Raw genomic sequence first — 15,616 nt, 5'->3', positions numbered from 1 at the left:
ACTGCTCCTGGGAGCCAGATACCCCAGCCGTGAGGAGCAGAGAGGCAGACGCCTGTCCCCCAGGACCTCACTGTCTGGTAATGCAGACACTCACACGTGCACACAACACACCACAAATCAAGTTTCGCCTCCCAGCAAGGGAGTCACACAGAACTCTGTACCTTTTTGAAAACCCACCTGGGTGCAACCCCTAGACTGATGTCACACCAACTCAGAGTTCAAAGGCACCGGGGCCACCCCTGGGGCTAGTCAGGTGGACTGTGCTGAAGGGCATCTGGAGGGGAACCTAAGAGGCAACGCGAGGTCCGGAGCTCATCCCGCTGCACCGCCCCCCTCACAGATGGGAAGATTCCTGGGGGAGGTGGATGGTGCTCTCGTGACCCAGCTGCTCGGCATGGGAGTGTTCAGCCAGTAAGTGGGGCGCCCCCTGCCCCCGCAAACCTCGATACACATGGGGGCGGGGGTGATGGGAGGCTAAAAGGCCCAGGCGGACCTCAGATCTTGACCTCAAAAGCCCAGAGGGAGCCAGCTCCCAAGAACTCCAAAAGCAGACTTGCTGAAGCCGGGGATGGCCGAGGTGGGGGGGTCCATTTTGTGATCCTTAGAGGGAAAAGCACATTTTGCTCTTCATCATGGTAGTCTAAGCACAGAAATGTCACTTTCTGATCTGCCTGATCATGCCCTTTGCAGATCTGGGGGAGGGAAAACTGCAACCCCCCCCGCCCCCGGGAGGATGGCGGGGGGGGGGGTGGTTTAGGGAGGGTGGGTCCTAGACTTGCCCTGCCCTGCCTCTGATTTCAGAGTGACCATGTACGACTACCAGGCCATGTGCAAGCCCCCCACTCACCACCCCAGCGCCTCCCGGCCCCTGGCCAGTGTGAGTGTCACCCCAGATGTCCCCTCTGTCTCAAGCCTGTCCCTTTCTCATTAGAGCTCCAGGGCCACTCTCAGTCCCCTCCCACTGCCCCCTGCACACAGCCGGCTCCCACCCCAGGTCCTACCTGGGGCTTCAGGGCAATTGCTCTGGCAGAAGAAGTAGGCTCCCAACCTCACAAACCATCAGAGACCCCAGAGATGTCACCCAGTGTGATGACAGAAGGGATTTCCCAGTAGTGCAGCTTGTGGTGCTTCCCTGCTGGGGCTGGGAGCCCGGGACCTGGGGTCAACACTGTGTCCCCTCCTCCCAGCCCATCTCTGCCCTCCTGACGGCTGCCAGGTGGCTGGTGAACGAGCTCATGCTGTGAGTGAGGGGCCTGGGGCTTCATGTGGGGTGGTTTCTGAGGGAGCCCTTAGAGCTAGCAACCCGAGGGGGTGGCAAGGGCCCTGGGATGAGATGCCCTTCCCTGTGCACACACCCTGTACCGCCCCCCAGAAGCCCCCCCCCGCTCTTGCCCCCCCCAGTCCCCCTGCTCCCCCCATGGAAACCTCTGCCCCCCCAGACCCTCTGCGCCTTTGCCAATCCCCCGTGGGAGCACCCCCTGCCCCTCCTGCCCCTCCACCAATCCCCCGTGGGAGCACCCCCGCACCTCTGTCCCTGTGCAAACCCCTCTGGGAGCCTCTCCTGCTCCTCTGCAAACCTTCTCTGGGAGTTCCCCTCCCCTCCCCTCCCCTCCCCTCCCCTCCCCTCCCCTCCCCTCCCCTCCCCTCCCTCCCCTCCCCTCCCCTCCCCTCCCCTTTCTGCTTTCCCCTCCCCTCCCCTCTCTGCTTTCTCCTCCCCTCCCCTCTCTGCTTTCCCCTCCCCTCCCCTCTGCTTTCCCCTCCCCTCCCCTCCCTCTCCCCTCTCTGCCCTCCCCTCCCTCTCCCCTCTCTGCCCTCCCCTCCCTCTCCCCTCTCCGCCCTCCCCTCCTCTCCCTCTCCCTCTCCGCCCTCCCCTCCCTCTCCCCTCTCCGCCCTCCCCTCCCTCTCCCCCTCTCCGCCCCTCCCCTCCCTCTCCCCTCTCCGCCCTCCCCTCCCTCTCCCCTCTCTGCCCTCCCCTCCCTCTCCCCTCTCTGCCCTCCCCGCCCCTCTCTGCCCTGCCCTCCCCTCCCAGCTCTGCCCTGCCTCCCCCCTCTGCCCTGCCCTCCCCTCCCCCTCCCTGCGCAGCCCCGCTCTCCCCTCCCCTCTCCTCTCCCCCTCCTCTCCCCCCGCCCCTCTCCTCTCCCCCTCCCCTCCCCTCTCCCCTCTCCCCCCCCTCCCCTCCCCTCATCCCCCCTCCCCTCCCCTCTCCCCCCTCCCCTCCCCTCTCCCCCCTCCCCTCTCCCTCATCCCCCCTCCCCTCTCTGCCCTCTCTCCCCACTCTCCCCCGCCCCTCTCTCTCTCTCCCCCTCCCCACTCCCTGCCACCTGCCGCCACTCCCTGCTCCCCTGCCTGTTTCTCACCCACGCTGGGCCCCCTCCCCACAACCCACTGCCCCCCCATCCTCCTCCCTACCCCCCACCCCCTTTCTCTGTACCCCCCCATGCACCCCCCTCCCTCTCCCTGCACCCTGCCTACCCCTGCCTTCACCCCCCTCTTTGCACCCTCCTGCCCCCTCCCTGCACAACACTGCCCAGCAAGAACGAGCGTGTCCAGCCATGTCCATGGTGAGGGGCAGGCCTGAGATGGGTTCTGTCCAGCAGGCTCCTGCTGGAGTGGAGCGCCTGGGGATCTTGGCATGCGGACAACAGGGCCGAGGGTGAGTGTGCTGGGCTGCAGGCGCCCAGAGGGGCAGTGACATTCCAGCTGCCTTGAGCAAGCTCACCTCTGGGGGGAGGATGGGGGAAGGGGACTCTGGAGAGCCCACTGCTCAGGTCCCTCCTGTGGGCCTTCTCATCACCTTGCCCCCACTTCGGTATGATGTCCCACTATCTCAGATACAAAGGCTCTGTGTGACATCATCCATCCCATGTGACACCATCATTGCCCTGTATGACATAATTCATCCTGTGTGACTGTTACCCTATGTGACGCCATTCCCCCCTGTGACACCATTCCCCTCACCCCACTGGTCTACCCCACGTGACATCATCCATCCCACGTGACAACAACATTCTGTGTGGCGCCATTCATCGTCCACCCCGTGTGCCGTCACCACGACCTGTGCGGGGCCGTGTGTCCTGGGCAGCCAAGACCGTCTTCCATCACTGTAAGTAGAACAGTGGGGAGCCCAGGGCGGGCTTGGTGCTGTCCCAGGAGCTCACCCAGGCGGATGGTCCCCTCCCTCCTGAACCTCTGACTCCAAAGGTGTCCGGTGTCTCTGTCCTGACTCCCCTGACTTTGTCCAAAGGCCCCTCCCAATGGAGAGTCTCATTCCTGAGGGTTGGGCATGGAGCCCAGACCTTGTCCGGGAGGAAAGGCTTGTGTAGCCCAAAGGCCGTGTGGCCTGTGCACATGAGCAGCTCTTCTCCCCTGGAGTAGACACGGTCTGCCAGGGCGGCTGCCAGGGCCTCTGCCCTGTGCTTGCCGAGTTATTCCTCAGCCAACTCGAGTGACCACACAGCCTAGGAGGCTGGGTGCTGGGCCCCTGTCCAGCTAGGTGGCCCAGGACAGGGAGCAGCCCAAGGCCTATCCAGGAGGTGTGTCTGCAGAGCACCTGGTGGGACGGTCCACGGGGACTGGGGGTGAGAGGGTGAAGGGCCTGCGGCCCCAGACCTCTGCCCTCCTCTCAGACCGGGATGTCACTGCTGACAGTGAAGGGAGAGGTGGCTTCCCCAGGGTCACACAAGCATGAGGGTCACACACAGCTGCTCTCCCTCCTCCTCCCCCCAACACGTCCTGAGTCTTGTGGCCAGCGGACGTAGGGACCACACTGCCTGGAATGTCGATGCCAGTCCCCGCGGGCGCGGCCAAGGCCCTCTCAAGTCCACAGCCTCTCCATGTCCCCGCAGCCCACAAGCACAAGAAGCAGGATGTGCTGCAGCCCTGCGACACCGCATACCCCGTGTTCGTGCACCAGACAGCTGTCCAGGAGGCCAACGGCATCATCGAGTGTGGAGCCTGCCAGAAGTGCGGGGGCGTCTCGGGTGGGAGAGGGCAGGGGTCCCCACTTCCCCAGCAGGGGACCCACAGGCCAGGCTGGGGGCACGCAGTATGGGGGCGGAGGGGGGGCAGTGAGGGCAGATCTGGGAAGGAGAGTCAGCGTGCTGCAGAAGCCTGTCCCCAGAGGCACAAGGATGTACCCCGTGAATGACCAGGATGCCAGGCTCCTCTGGCTCTGTGCCTGGCTCCCGAGGGGAGGCCACTGCCCCCCCCCCCACCCTGCCCCGACTCTGCCTGGTCCTGGCCCCGGGAGGCCTGGCCAAAGTTTTGTCCTGCTGACTCCCACTCAGACCTGGAGCCGCCTGCTGCCAGGAGGTTCTGACCTAGACCTGAGCTGGGGTCAACAGCCTCCTCCAGGCTGTCCTCTCGACTAGTGTGCCACTCCCTGGGCGCTTCCTGGGATGGCTTGAGACCCCAGACCATCCATCCATTAGGAAATGCTGAGCAGGGGCTGCCGCCTGAAGCAGCAGGCCTGGTGATTGACCGTGCCCCCCCCACCCCCGCCCCCACACCCACACCCTGCGCGGGCAGCTTGCAGGACTTTGGTGCCACCTTGTGGCCAAGCATGAGTACTGCACCCCACGGCCTGCCCCCACACCTGCTCCCGGCAAGGATGGCCACACATCCCCGTTTGCTTTGTGAGGTCCTGACTTATGCTTGTTGTCCCTGCATATATCAGTAGCAAGTCCTTTCATTCTCAAAAATGCCCCCCCCCCCCAAATGTTTGAGCTTCCTCGACTTCTACAATCTGCTGGGAAAGGAGCAGTGCTGCAAAGGCTTGTGGGTAAAAAACAAGCCATGAGGCCAGCTGGTAGTCAGGACAGGCCTGGGCTGCCCCTGGACTGAGCTGGTCCCAACTCCACATCCCAGAAGGCTCAGGGTAAAGCTGCCACGGAGGACTGCACCCCCACCCCCCTGATCTCTCTGCTACAGGACATTTGTGATGCAACAGATTCCCAAGAGCAACCTTCTCCTGCTGGTGACAGACCCCACCTGTGACTGCAGCATCTTCCCACCAGTCCTTCAAGAGGCCATGGAGGTCAAATATATCCTCCCCATCCTCGGGATGGATGGGTCAAGGAGGTGGGAGGAGGGGAGGACATGACACTGAGAGGCTCAGATTTTGAGAGGTGGGGGCCACCCTCTCCGGGCCCCTCCTGACCCTGGAAGCGACTTGCAGGGCAGCTGGTCCCACCAAGGGGTCAATTCTCCCAGAACTCAGCTTCCAGAATCTCCAGAATCAGCTCCATCACCAGGTGTGTCCACCTTAACGGCAAGCTCTGCACATAACGCCTCTGTTAAGTGTGACAGGATGCGCTCCCAGAAGCTGCGCCGGCGACCAGACACCTGCCATGCCTTCCATCCAGAGGTGGGGGCTCGGGGGTCGGGGTGGGGCTTCTTCCCCAAACCCTGAACCTGGGCCCCTCCAGATGCTGACAGATGCAGCTGCACAGGCGCCTCCGTGGCAAGTGGACTCACCACACATGTGCATTCAGGGCTGACCAAGGCTGAGGGCCGAGGGACCAGCCTCTCCTTTCCCCAGAATGGAGGGGTCCAACAAAGGGGCCAGGCCATGTCTCCTCCACTTGCTGGAACTTCCCTCCTTCCCCGGGCCGTTGGCCTCAATTAGTCCCAGAGACACCCCCCCACACACACACCCGGCCTTGGCTGGGGACGGTTACCTCACCTTGAATGTTCTGGGTTCACAGGAGAACGCCCAGGACTGTGGTGGCACCTCGGACACCTCAGCCTCACACCCCCTGCTCCTGCTACCTCTGTGTGCCTGGGTGCTGCCACCCCGGCTGCTGCAGTGACCCCTGCCCAGTCTGACCTGTTTGACAAGTCAATCCTTCCAGAGACACTGGCACGTTAGCAGTGGATGTGGGCTCCAGCGCTCTACAGTGGGGTCCTCGCCCAGCTCAACACTCATCCCAAGCTTGGGCTGATGGTCCCTGCCTCCCAAGAGTGCTGGTTGGAGCCAGAAATCGCTCCCCCAAAACCTTGCAGGGTGCCTGGTACTGTCCACCCAAGTCCCAATGTGCATCCTCCTTTCCGTCCGTCCCCCTCTTTGGGAGTCCATGAACTCGGCTGGGACCACGACAGAATTTATTTCCAGCTAGACTCTGGAGAGGCTCGGCTGTTTCTCAGGAATCCAGGTGGTCTTCAGTGGAATCCAAGGACTTAGAGGTACTGAGAAAAAGGAGGAGAATGAGGCCAACAGCAGAAAGGAGAGCAGGAATGCGCCCACCAGAAATGCAGCCGCCCCGGGGGTGAGTGCACGGCAGGGCTGCTCAGTCTCCCCACTGCACGTCAACTACCTGCATGTGTATGTGAGACAGAGACAGGGGGAGAGACAGAGGAAAGGCAGGGTCCTTTACATTAACGTGGCTGCATGTGATGTTCACAAACCGTTGATGTTTTTTAAAAAATTCTAAAAATGCCTTGCAAAGCTCTAATTAAAGAATGTCTGCATTTCTAAGAAAGAGCCAACAGGGTGAGATACAAGCTGCTTTGGCGGAAGAGGATGCAAATTCAGGGGAGGTGGCAGCCAACACTGCAGCGAAGCAGAGAGGTGCAGGAGAGTGTCCCTCACGGTTGACATGGTCCAGGTCCCCAGGATGCCCAGGTCCCACCAGCAGGTGATCTTTCTCTGGCTGCTGGTAGGCAAGAGACTACCCGACTCTGTCCCGGGGTCTGGAACTCTGGGGGACATTCCAGAGTCCACTGGGAAGGGAGAGCAGGGTCTGGGTCTCTGCGTGGCAGGAAGTGGGTTCTAAGGCTTGGCGCTCCCTTTCAGAACCAAGGGAAGCAAAGACCGTTTCTCATAAACCAAGCTTGCTACTCACCTGGGTTAACAGAACATTCTGGAGTCTGGCCTTCAGAGGTCAGCACTGTCCTTCTCTCTACTTTGGTGGTTTTACCACCACCAAAGGACAGCAGGTGGCAGCCTGGCTCAAGCTAAAGTGCTGTCACCTTGATTTCAGAGACAGGTTAAAAAAACCTAAGGCATTCAGTCAATGACAAGATACTGGGGGAGAAATTCCTGAAATCCCTCTTCCTTTGCGTGACCAAGTGCAAGAGAGCTTTCAAAACACTGGTAGCCCTCTGAGTACACACCCCCTAAATGTCCTAGGCTAGTCTATTTAGTATAGAAAACCTCTCTGGTGGCCAAAAAATACTGTGAATAATTCCACAAGATCTTACTTAACTTGAACAGTCAGTTCCTGGAGAGCTTTTTCAGTCTGGGCTCCAGCACTCAAGGGAAGTTTCCAAAATTTTAAGCTTCAGTGTCTAAATTGCGGCTTTAAGCAAGAAGTACCAAAAGCTACGGCGTTAAGGCAGTGTAAAAACAGAAACCCCCAAGAAAAGTTCATGTTCCATTTGGTTCTTTTTATTAGAAGTTGAGAACACAGCAAGTAGGGAAATCCCATGGGGAAGGGAACCACCACACAAATGCCTCTCTGGAACCCCAACCTATGATCCCCAAAGTGTGCTTTGTGGCTTCAGCAATTTATAAAGGGGAAGGGGGACAATACTGAAAAGGCCACTATTTAATGGTGAGAGGATGAAGCTGTAGAGGTCCTAACCAGCCCAGGGCCCAAAGGAAATTAAAAATCTGCAGAGCAAGCGAGCCCCTGACTGCTGAGAGTAAGGCATCCAGGCGCCAACCTGTGAGGGTTCTCAGCGAGCTGGTAAGACCGCGGAGGTGGGGAACGGGCTGCGCGCAGACATACACGGAAGTGGGCCCCCCCGACCCAGAGGTCAGGGGGCGCGTCGGTGGCGTTTATTCCTTTTCTCCTAAGGGTTTGTGCTATGTTGAACCAGGCCAGCTCCGTTGGGGTGTGGGGCGACAAGGGCCCAGACTGCTACTGCCACTGGTGGCACAGGGCTGCCTCGGGCCCTCTGAGTCCCCAGGGCATGACCACAGAGCAAGCCTGGCTTCTGATATGTGTTGCTGCTCCCATAAAATGGAGGATGTTCCCTCCAGAGGCCATGGCCCAGCCGGGTGGGCTGCCCCAGGGAAGTAATACTGTTCCTTGTCCTGCTGGGCACGGCAGCAGCTTAAGTCGTTCACTGGGTCTACCCAGGACCCAGGGCAGTGACCTTGCTCAGAACCACAACACTCAAGTTCTCCCCAAGGTCCACGGTGGATTCTTCCTTCCTGGCTCCCACTTGCTGGAGATGGGAGGGGACGAGAAAGGAGAAACAGAACCAAGGAAACACTCCACACTGACACCACAGGGGCCACCTCTGGGACAGAAGCAGCCTTTTTTCACTCCAAGAATCCCTTCAAAGACATCTTTAGGGATTCTACCAGACTCCCTGGCAATAACATACCACACTTCCTTTTAAAACTTCCCACCACACTATCCCTAAAAAAGGGGGTCCTGGGAATGCTGGTAACTCCGTGGTGGGTAGGTAATAGCAATGCCTTGTAAGCATTCCACTGGCTTTGTTTCCGTCTGTCACCTAGGTTTACCAAGACAGTTAACACAGATGAAACTTGCCTGATGCAAAGGAAGCCCATGGAAATGAGTCAGGAGGCACCTGGACCCAAAAGAACCTCTTTTGTGGCTGGCTCCACGCCAAGAACTATGATGCCAGGGAAAGGTCGATCTTCATTCCCAGCAGGAGGAAGGCTACCTCAGGGCAGTGCTTTTAACAGAGCGAAACGCACAGGGATTTCCAGAGCTCCGTAGCAAAAATACAGAGAACTGTCCCCCTTGCAACCAGTAAGCTGAAGGGGATGCCAGGAAGGAATGAGGTCTGATGCTAAGAGTCTCCCCTCTCCAACCCCTCTGCCAAGTAGATGGCTCTGCTCCTTAGAAAGGGCCACTGTCAAGAGTAGACAAGTCAGTCTCGCAAACAACACCGTCACTAGAGCCTTGATCTAACACATCCTGATAGCCTTTCACGTGCTATTTCCACCGGGAACATACATGCACGTCCTTCCACCTCGGGGCCACAAGGGCACTCAGGCGTAAGAGTGGCCATGTGATTGCTGGGCTGGACGCTCTGCCCCACCAGGGCCCAAGGTGTGCCAGCCTTCCGAAGGCACCTGGGTGCACAAGGCATTATACATTCTGGGGCTGTCACCTGATCATCCTAGTCACTTGTGCAAAATTGAAACAGTGTGTGGTACTTGCATGTTTCGTTCTATACAAAAATTCTCCCTCCCTCCCCTACCCTATGTTTTAAACATTTATATAAATTTGTATTTAAACAGTAAGTTAGAAATCTTATTTACATTAATTTCTTTGTTCTCCCAAAAGAGCATCTAAAAGTACACTCTCACCCCTTAATAGAATATAAATGTTCACCGAAATTGGTCTGTATTATTGTTTGAAGGAGAGGAAGGGAGAAGGAACCTCCAACTACACTGTCCCCACGTCTACAAATGAGCAGGATACGGATCAGAAGCCAGTTTGCCTGGGGTCTCATGGAGCCCTCAGCCAGCAGCGCCAAGAACAAGTCAGGGTTCGGGCGTCTTTCCTCTTCCCCACCCTTTGAGGTGTGATTTATTTGTTTTCTCTTCCCAGTCATGGACCGCATGGAGCCCTGGGGCGTCACAAGGCCCCTGAGGCTGCCGCGTTTGGGGCTCCTCTGGTCCTGGCATCGAGGGCCAGCGAGGGAGGCCTGCAGGTGCCGCAGGCCCCGGTCGGGGTCATAGTCCCGGCTCCTGGCAGGTGTCACAGTGCCTCCTCTTCACTGCAGCCTCCGCCGATCATGAAGCGAAACTCCTGGAGGTTCGAGACGCCGTGGAAGTGAACGAAAGCGCCAGCCACCACGAAGATGTGAAACAGCTGATGAGAGTGAAACTGGAGAGCAGCGGGGCGGGGGAGACGACATTATTAAAAGTTGGCTGAAGATTTTAAGATCGTGTATGCTGAGCAGGGAGTGTGGAGATGGATGGACGTGACAGAACTCGAGTTGGAGGCACTGAAGCTCAGGGAAGATCCATTAAGCGTATCACTTTCTGCTGAGGCGGAGGCCAGCTGTGCCCACAGAAGTCAAGCTGCGGCCCTAAGCTCACGTACACACTTGACACTGGAGGATTTGGCGGACTTGGGGCAGACTCAGGGGTGTTTTCCTCGGTATTCATGGGCTCAAGCACTAGGGCTCTGGTCATTTAAAAGCTGCTCTAGGAAAACGGAGGGACTTCCAGGATGGGGCACAGTCAACCATCAGTCAGCCAGACTTCGGCTCAAAGATGCCAAAATTACATGTATGAGATGTGACTTCAAAAGACTAGGAATACAAGCCCTTTTACTTCCTTCTCAAGCCAGAAGCTTCTACAAGCATGTGACAGGTCTGATTTAACCTGTTCTGTTGAGGACTAGGCTAGTACACACCTTAAAAGGGGATATGGTATTTGCTCAGTGCACCAAATATCACTTGCAGAATCACACTATTCTCACCCAGGAACTTCCACATGCCACAGGCGCAGCCAAAACAACAATATAACAAAAAAACACTGTTCTCTCATTTTAGTCTCCAAATGAAAAGGTACAATGGCAAAACTAATTATCAAGGGGCAGACACTGATTTTAGAAGTAAAGAGATGCTTCCTATAAAAGCAATGGGGATTCATTTGCAGAAAAGGGGGGAGGGTGGTAAAATTTCTCCATTATCAACGTCAAAACTATGATGAGGTGATCTCAGAAAGATATATCTGATCATCTGAACTTCAAAAGATGACTTGAATTAGGATTTTCTCTCTCTTTTTAAAGAGTAGCTAAACTAAATCTCTGAAGAGACTAGAAGATCAGCTTGGTCTATATAATCAGTAACTGGCTGAGGAACAGAATTCTGGAAGGCCAGATTCCCTATCAACCACCACTGTACTGTTGAAAATATCTCAGGCCATCTTTAGTTACAAGATGTTCTGTCTCCTGGGCCCTGTACTTCCTTTCCCCCTCTCTTAACAACTCTAGTTATCCCATCTCCTCTTCCTACCAAACACAGATACCAGTCTCTTGTTACAAGTCGCTGAATTTTGGTATCAAAAGGACCTCAGTAAAAATCTGGCCTGTCACCCTCCTCCCATACACCAGGAAACCAGACAAAGAAGACTTGCGGGATAGTGCACAGCAGCAGACAGAAATTCCACGCCTGCCACTTAATAGCCAGGGATGCTGGATAAGTAGTTACCTAATCTCCCTGAGCCTCATTTCCGTATCTGTGAAATAAGAACACTGATAACAGCTGCTACACTTTACAAGGCCAATGTATTTAAAGAGACCATCCATGTAAAGTACTCCCTCAGTACTGTGCCAGGCGCCAATAAATGTTAGTTATTATTGCACTTATTGCCCAAAGAGACACAGCTAAGAAGGGAAAGCTGAGGGCTAGAATACAGATCTCTAGATTTTGTGTCTAAAACTTTTTCAACTATTTCACTTCCCAGTCTGCCAACAACCCACCAACAGATGGACGGATACACACTAAGCCCGTGACCACACTTACCCAGATGTCACACTTGCCGGGAAAGAAGCGTTCAGGGATGCGAGCAGCATAGAGGGCAGCGCCCGTGATGTAGAGGCTGGCCATGAGCATCAACCAGCCAATCTGCCCTATGGTGGCAGCTTTCAGGAACCCCTCTGAGATGACATAGTGCAGGGTAGGAATGATTCCACTCAGGCCCAGGCCCAAAAACACTCCTAGGGGTCAAGAAAAGAACAGTAAAAATGCAGAAGAGAAACAAGGAAGAACAACTTGGGCAATCGCAGTACCTGTGATTCTGTAAGCTGAATATTCCTAAGCAGGACGCAACATTAGCCTCTTGTTTGAAAGGAAAAAGGGCTCTTCAAGCTCTCTCTGGGGTTCTGCCACGCAAGACAGCACAGCCAAGTTCTAGACAAGAGTCTATTTACAATCGCAAAGAGCCTCCTGCTGACAAAGGCTCATCTTAACAAGTCAGCCGTCTCCAGGGGCTTGGAATTAGGGTGCTCAGTGTTCCAGGAACAGACAACTCGGGGCGTTGGCTTAAAGCAGTGCTAAATGCTGCTTCTTTAAAGACACAGATTAGGGTAGAGAGCAGTTTTACACATTTATCTTTCCATTGAAGCAACAGAAAGTCCCAGGGTGGAGGGTGGGAGAAGCGATGAGAGAGGTGCCCTGGACAGCCCAGGCCCCAAGGTACCAGTCAGGTACAGAAATCTATCAGCCTGGCTCCACCACAGCCAGACTGCCATCAAAGTCAGCTACAGCAGAGGCTTTCAAACTTCTGGATATGACCTAGATTACAAGATAAACTGAATCGGATCAGCAACTTTTTAAATGAACTAGACTAAAAAAAATATCAAGGAGTTTCCATCGTGACTCAGTGGAAGTGAACCTGACTAGCATCCATGAGGATGCAGGCTCAATCCCTGGCCTCACTCACTGGATTAAGAATCCAGTGTCACAGATGCAACTCGGATCCTGCGTTGCTATGGCTGTGGTGTAGGCCGGCAGCTGCAGCTCCGATCCAACCCCTAGCCTGGGAACCTCCATATGCCCAGGGTGCAGCCCTAAAAAGCAAAAAAAAAAAAAAAAAATCAGACTGTCAGGTGGAGAGTTAAGTATCAGTTTTTCCAAGTTTTATAATTTATACAGTGAATTTATGTATTATATACATGTTTTTAAGGTTATAATAGAAAATGTCATGATCAAAAAGGTTTAAAGGTAACTTGGATCTAAAACTATTTTGAAATCTGCATCAACAAAGCACACAGGAAGGCCTCACAGCAGCCAGTAACTGCTCCCGCATTTTGACACACAGTTAATAATGACCCTTGCAAAACAAACTGTCACTTGGTAGGCTTCTTCAAAAGACACAGAGTCTTTTCTTGCTTTGGACGTTACAATAAGCACTACCGTGCAACCGTACCCCTTGCACACTTAGGAATGAGAGAGGTGTCCAGGAGGGCAGAGCAGAGGCAGTGCTGCCTCACAGACACACGAACAAGAGAGCCGAAGCGGTGACTACCTTTCCCACCTCCCCTTCTCCTGAGAGAAAGCTTCCGCAGTCCTGTTCTCTCACTGCTCTTTTCCTCCCCAGGCTAAGCAAAGGCTGCTAGTGGTCAAAGCCAAAGGCTCAGGAACATGGTTCTGATGAGTACAGAGCAGCCCTTGCAGCTCCACTTGCTCCAATCAGCAGACATTCCCAGGTCACATGCCCCGCAGACTGAACCCCGGCTGAGCACAGCTGGTAAGACCTAGCTCCCCTGCAGCGTGTACGATGGAGCCTCTGTCTACAGAGTAATTTTCCCATCCAAGACCTGTTCGCCTCAAGATTGAGGGCCATCAAACAGAAAGGGGACTGACACCTGTAGTAGGACCCTGTGGGGTCCCTCCCAGGCAGGAAAGCCGTACCACGTCCCCCATTTCTTGTTTGTAGAGAAAAGGTTTCAGCCTCCTGGACCTTCCCTGAGGTCCAAAAGGCAGATTCAAACAGTTACCGACTGGAGGAGTGAGGGAATGCAGAGAAAGAACACAGGGCAGTGCAGGCCAAGGCCCGTCCCTCCTCCAGGGAAACACATGGCTTCTGGCCCGTGAATGAGTGTCCAGGACAGCACCTCCTCACGCTCTTACCTGCTCTTACTCCCCGATACTGAGGGGTGGCAAACATGTCCCATTGGGAGACGATGATGGCTGCGATGCCCAGCACACAGATGACAATCAAGTAGATGAAGCAAGGTTGCGGGTTACAGTAGAAAGAATAATAAAGCCAAGGAACAAAACTTCCCATGATCAGAAGAGCAATCCCGGAGTAATCTAGTCTAGAAAAGCAAAAAAATCCATTTCCTGTTAAAAATTACTGCCTGCTACAGGTTCCAATCAAAGTTCCCAGCAGATGGTATCAAGGATTCTGCCAATTCTGCTGGAAGTACTTTCCTGACCCACCGACTCTTAAGTCACCAACCAAAATATGGCCTTTACAGGTACTTACTTAGAGAAGAGCCGGGAGACCCCTTCCGAATGGCAGTAGACTGTGTGGAACAGCCACGAAAAAGAAAGGCAGAGAATGGCCCCCAAGAAGAATAATCCAAAAACCACTTTCTCCTGCAAGGGGGCCACAAAGGAGATGTTTGGGCGAAACATATAAAAGATCCCCAGGCACAAGAAGAACACACAACCTAGGAAAAGAGTATGGGAAGAGAGAAAGGGTTATCCTTTTGAAGGCACAGTGCTATATACTATGTTTTCAATCCTTCACAATGCAAAGTTCCATGAGAAAATTTTCCCAAATAACTGAACCTTATCCAAACTTTTGGTCTACCCCAAACACTGTGGTATCACATATTCCTTAGCTTCACAAACCAAGTACAAAGAATAACCTATTTATCTAAGAGCATAATCAAAAAAAACAAAACAAAACAAAAAAAAGACAATGCTATTTTTAGAAAACCAAAGAAGCCCACTTCTATCTCTAGACCCAGTGTAAAATTTGATTTACACAGTCTTTGGCATACATGCTACAGCCCAGGTTTCAAAGGCCCATTTTGCAATTTCTTTTGCAATGAATGTTGATATACCACTCTGCCTGGAAATACAGTTTTCCTCCATCCACAGCTGTCAGGAAACATTATGATTCTCTGGTCCTCACCAGTTGGTCCAGAAGATTCAAGAGTTAAAGACAATGAAATGCCTATTTGGGCCATTGCATAACCAATTTTTAAACTGTTCTTCACAGGAAGATCCCATGTTCTTATTGCTTAGGGAAAGGCCACTTAACACAAGACAGGCACATAAATTAAGAAGTTAAACATAACTAAGTGATTCTGTTTGATCCACTTAATAAAGGAGCTACCCTTGAATAAGAGGTCATCAATCAACTTGACATGATTCTCTATCGGACATGCACCACACTGACTACACCAGCAGCCTGGAACCTGGAGACACAGTGGAAATCCAATGAGGGATAGAAATGCCCCTCAAATGGGGTAAGGGCAGACACTGTGTAGTATACTCACAGGGCTGTGTGGTCACCACCACTATTCAACCCCAGAATGTTTTCATCAGCCCAAAGAAAGTCCCATGCCTGTTCAGCTATCTCCCATTCCCACTAGACAGCTCTAGACAACCTAGCCTACTTCCTATCTCTGCTGGCTTCCCCATTCTGGGTATTTCATGTATATAGACCACACAACCACTGGCCTCTGTTGGCTCCTTCCACTTAGCACGATGTTTTGAAGGCTCACTGATGTGGCCCATTATCTGCAGTCCATCCTTTTTGTGGCCATATAATATTCCACTATATGGATATACCACATTTTATTTATCCATTGGCTCATAATGTTCAGGTTGTTTACACTTTTGAGCATTACTGTGAAAAATGCTGCCAAAAACATCCATGTACACATTTTTGTGTGAATGTTTTTAATTCTCTTGGGTATATACCTAGAATGAGAATTGCTGATAATTCTAAACTTTCTGAGGAAGCGCCAAACCATCTTCTGTAAGGGCAGCACCATTTTATATTCCACCAGCAAGGCATCAGAGTTTTATATCCCCTACCCTGGCAGACTTGTTATTTTCCACTTCCTTGGTAAAAACCACTCTAGTACATGTGAAGTGCTATCTCACTGCACTTCCTCAAATGAGTCACAGTATTGAGCATCTCTTCAGGTGTTCG

At 53.8% G+C, this 15,616-nt stretch overlaps 2 protein-coding genes across 2 annotated transcripts in view; one reads left to right on the top strand and one right to left on the bottom strand.

Annotated features, from left to right (window-relative positions):
* CACNA2D4 (calcium voltage-gated channel auxiliary subunit alpha2delta 4) overlaps positions 1-7,407 on the top strand; it is a 99,908-nt gene extending 92,501 nt beyond the window's left edge. Inside the window, exons 30-38 of the mRNA XM_047785773.1 lie at positions 341-411; positions 802-877; positions 1,188-1,240; positions 2,598-2,653; positions 3,083-3,103; positions 3,846-3,963; positions 4,930-5,042; positions 5,283-5,365; positions 5,706-7,407. Coding sequence (XP_047641729.1) covers positions 341-411; positions 802-877; positions 1,188-1,240; positions 2,598-2,653; positions 3,083-3,103; positions 3,846-3,963; positions 4,930-5,042; positions 5,283-5,365; positions 5,706-5,810 — 696 coding nt within the window. The 3' untranslated portion in view covers positions 5,811-7,407. The remainder of the gene's footprint in view (positions 1-340; positions 412-801; positions 878-1,187; positions 1,241-2,597; positions 2,654-3,082; positions 3,104-3,845; positions 3,964-4,929; positions 5,043-5,282; positions 5,366-5,705) is intronic.
* Positions 7,366-15,616, bottom strand: part of ADIPOR2 (adiponectin receptor 2) — a 51,488-nt gene continuing 43,237 nt past the window's right edge. Inside the window, exons 5-8 of the mRNA XM_047787901.1 lie at positions 13,931-14,117; positions 13,573-13,760; positions 11,464-11,657; positions 7,366-9,815 (exon numbers count right to left, since the gene is read on the bottom strand). Coding sequence (XP_047643857.1) covers positions 9,687-9,815; positions 11,464-11,657; positions 13,573-13,760; positions 13,931-14,117 — 698 coding nt within the window. The 3' untranslated portion in view covers positions 7,366-9,686. The remainder of the gene's footprint in view (positions 9,816-11,463; positions 11,658-13,572; positions 13,761-13,930; positions 14,118-15,616) is intronic.

This window comes from Phacochoerus africanus, chromosome 7, assembly GCF_016906955.1.
Source record: "Phacochoerus africanus isolate WHEZ1 chromosome 7, ROS_Pafr_v1, whole genome shotgun sequence".
NCBI classification, from domain to species: Eukaryota; Metazoa; Chordata; class Mammalia; order Artiodactyla; family Suidae; genus Phacochoerus; species Phacochoerus africanus.
This window is presented reverse-complemented; position numbering and strand designations above follow the sequence as displayed.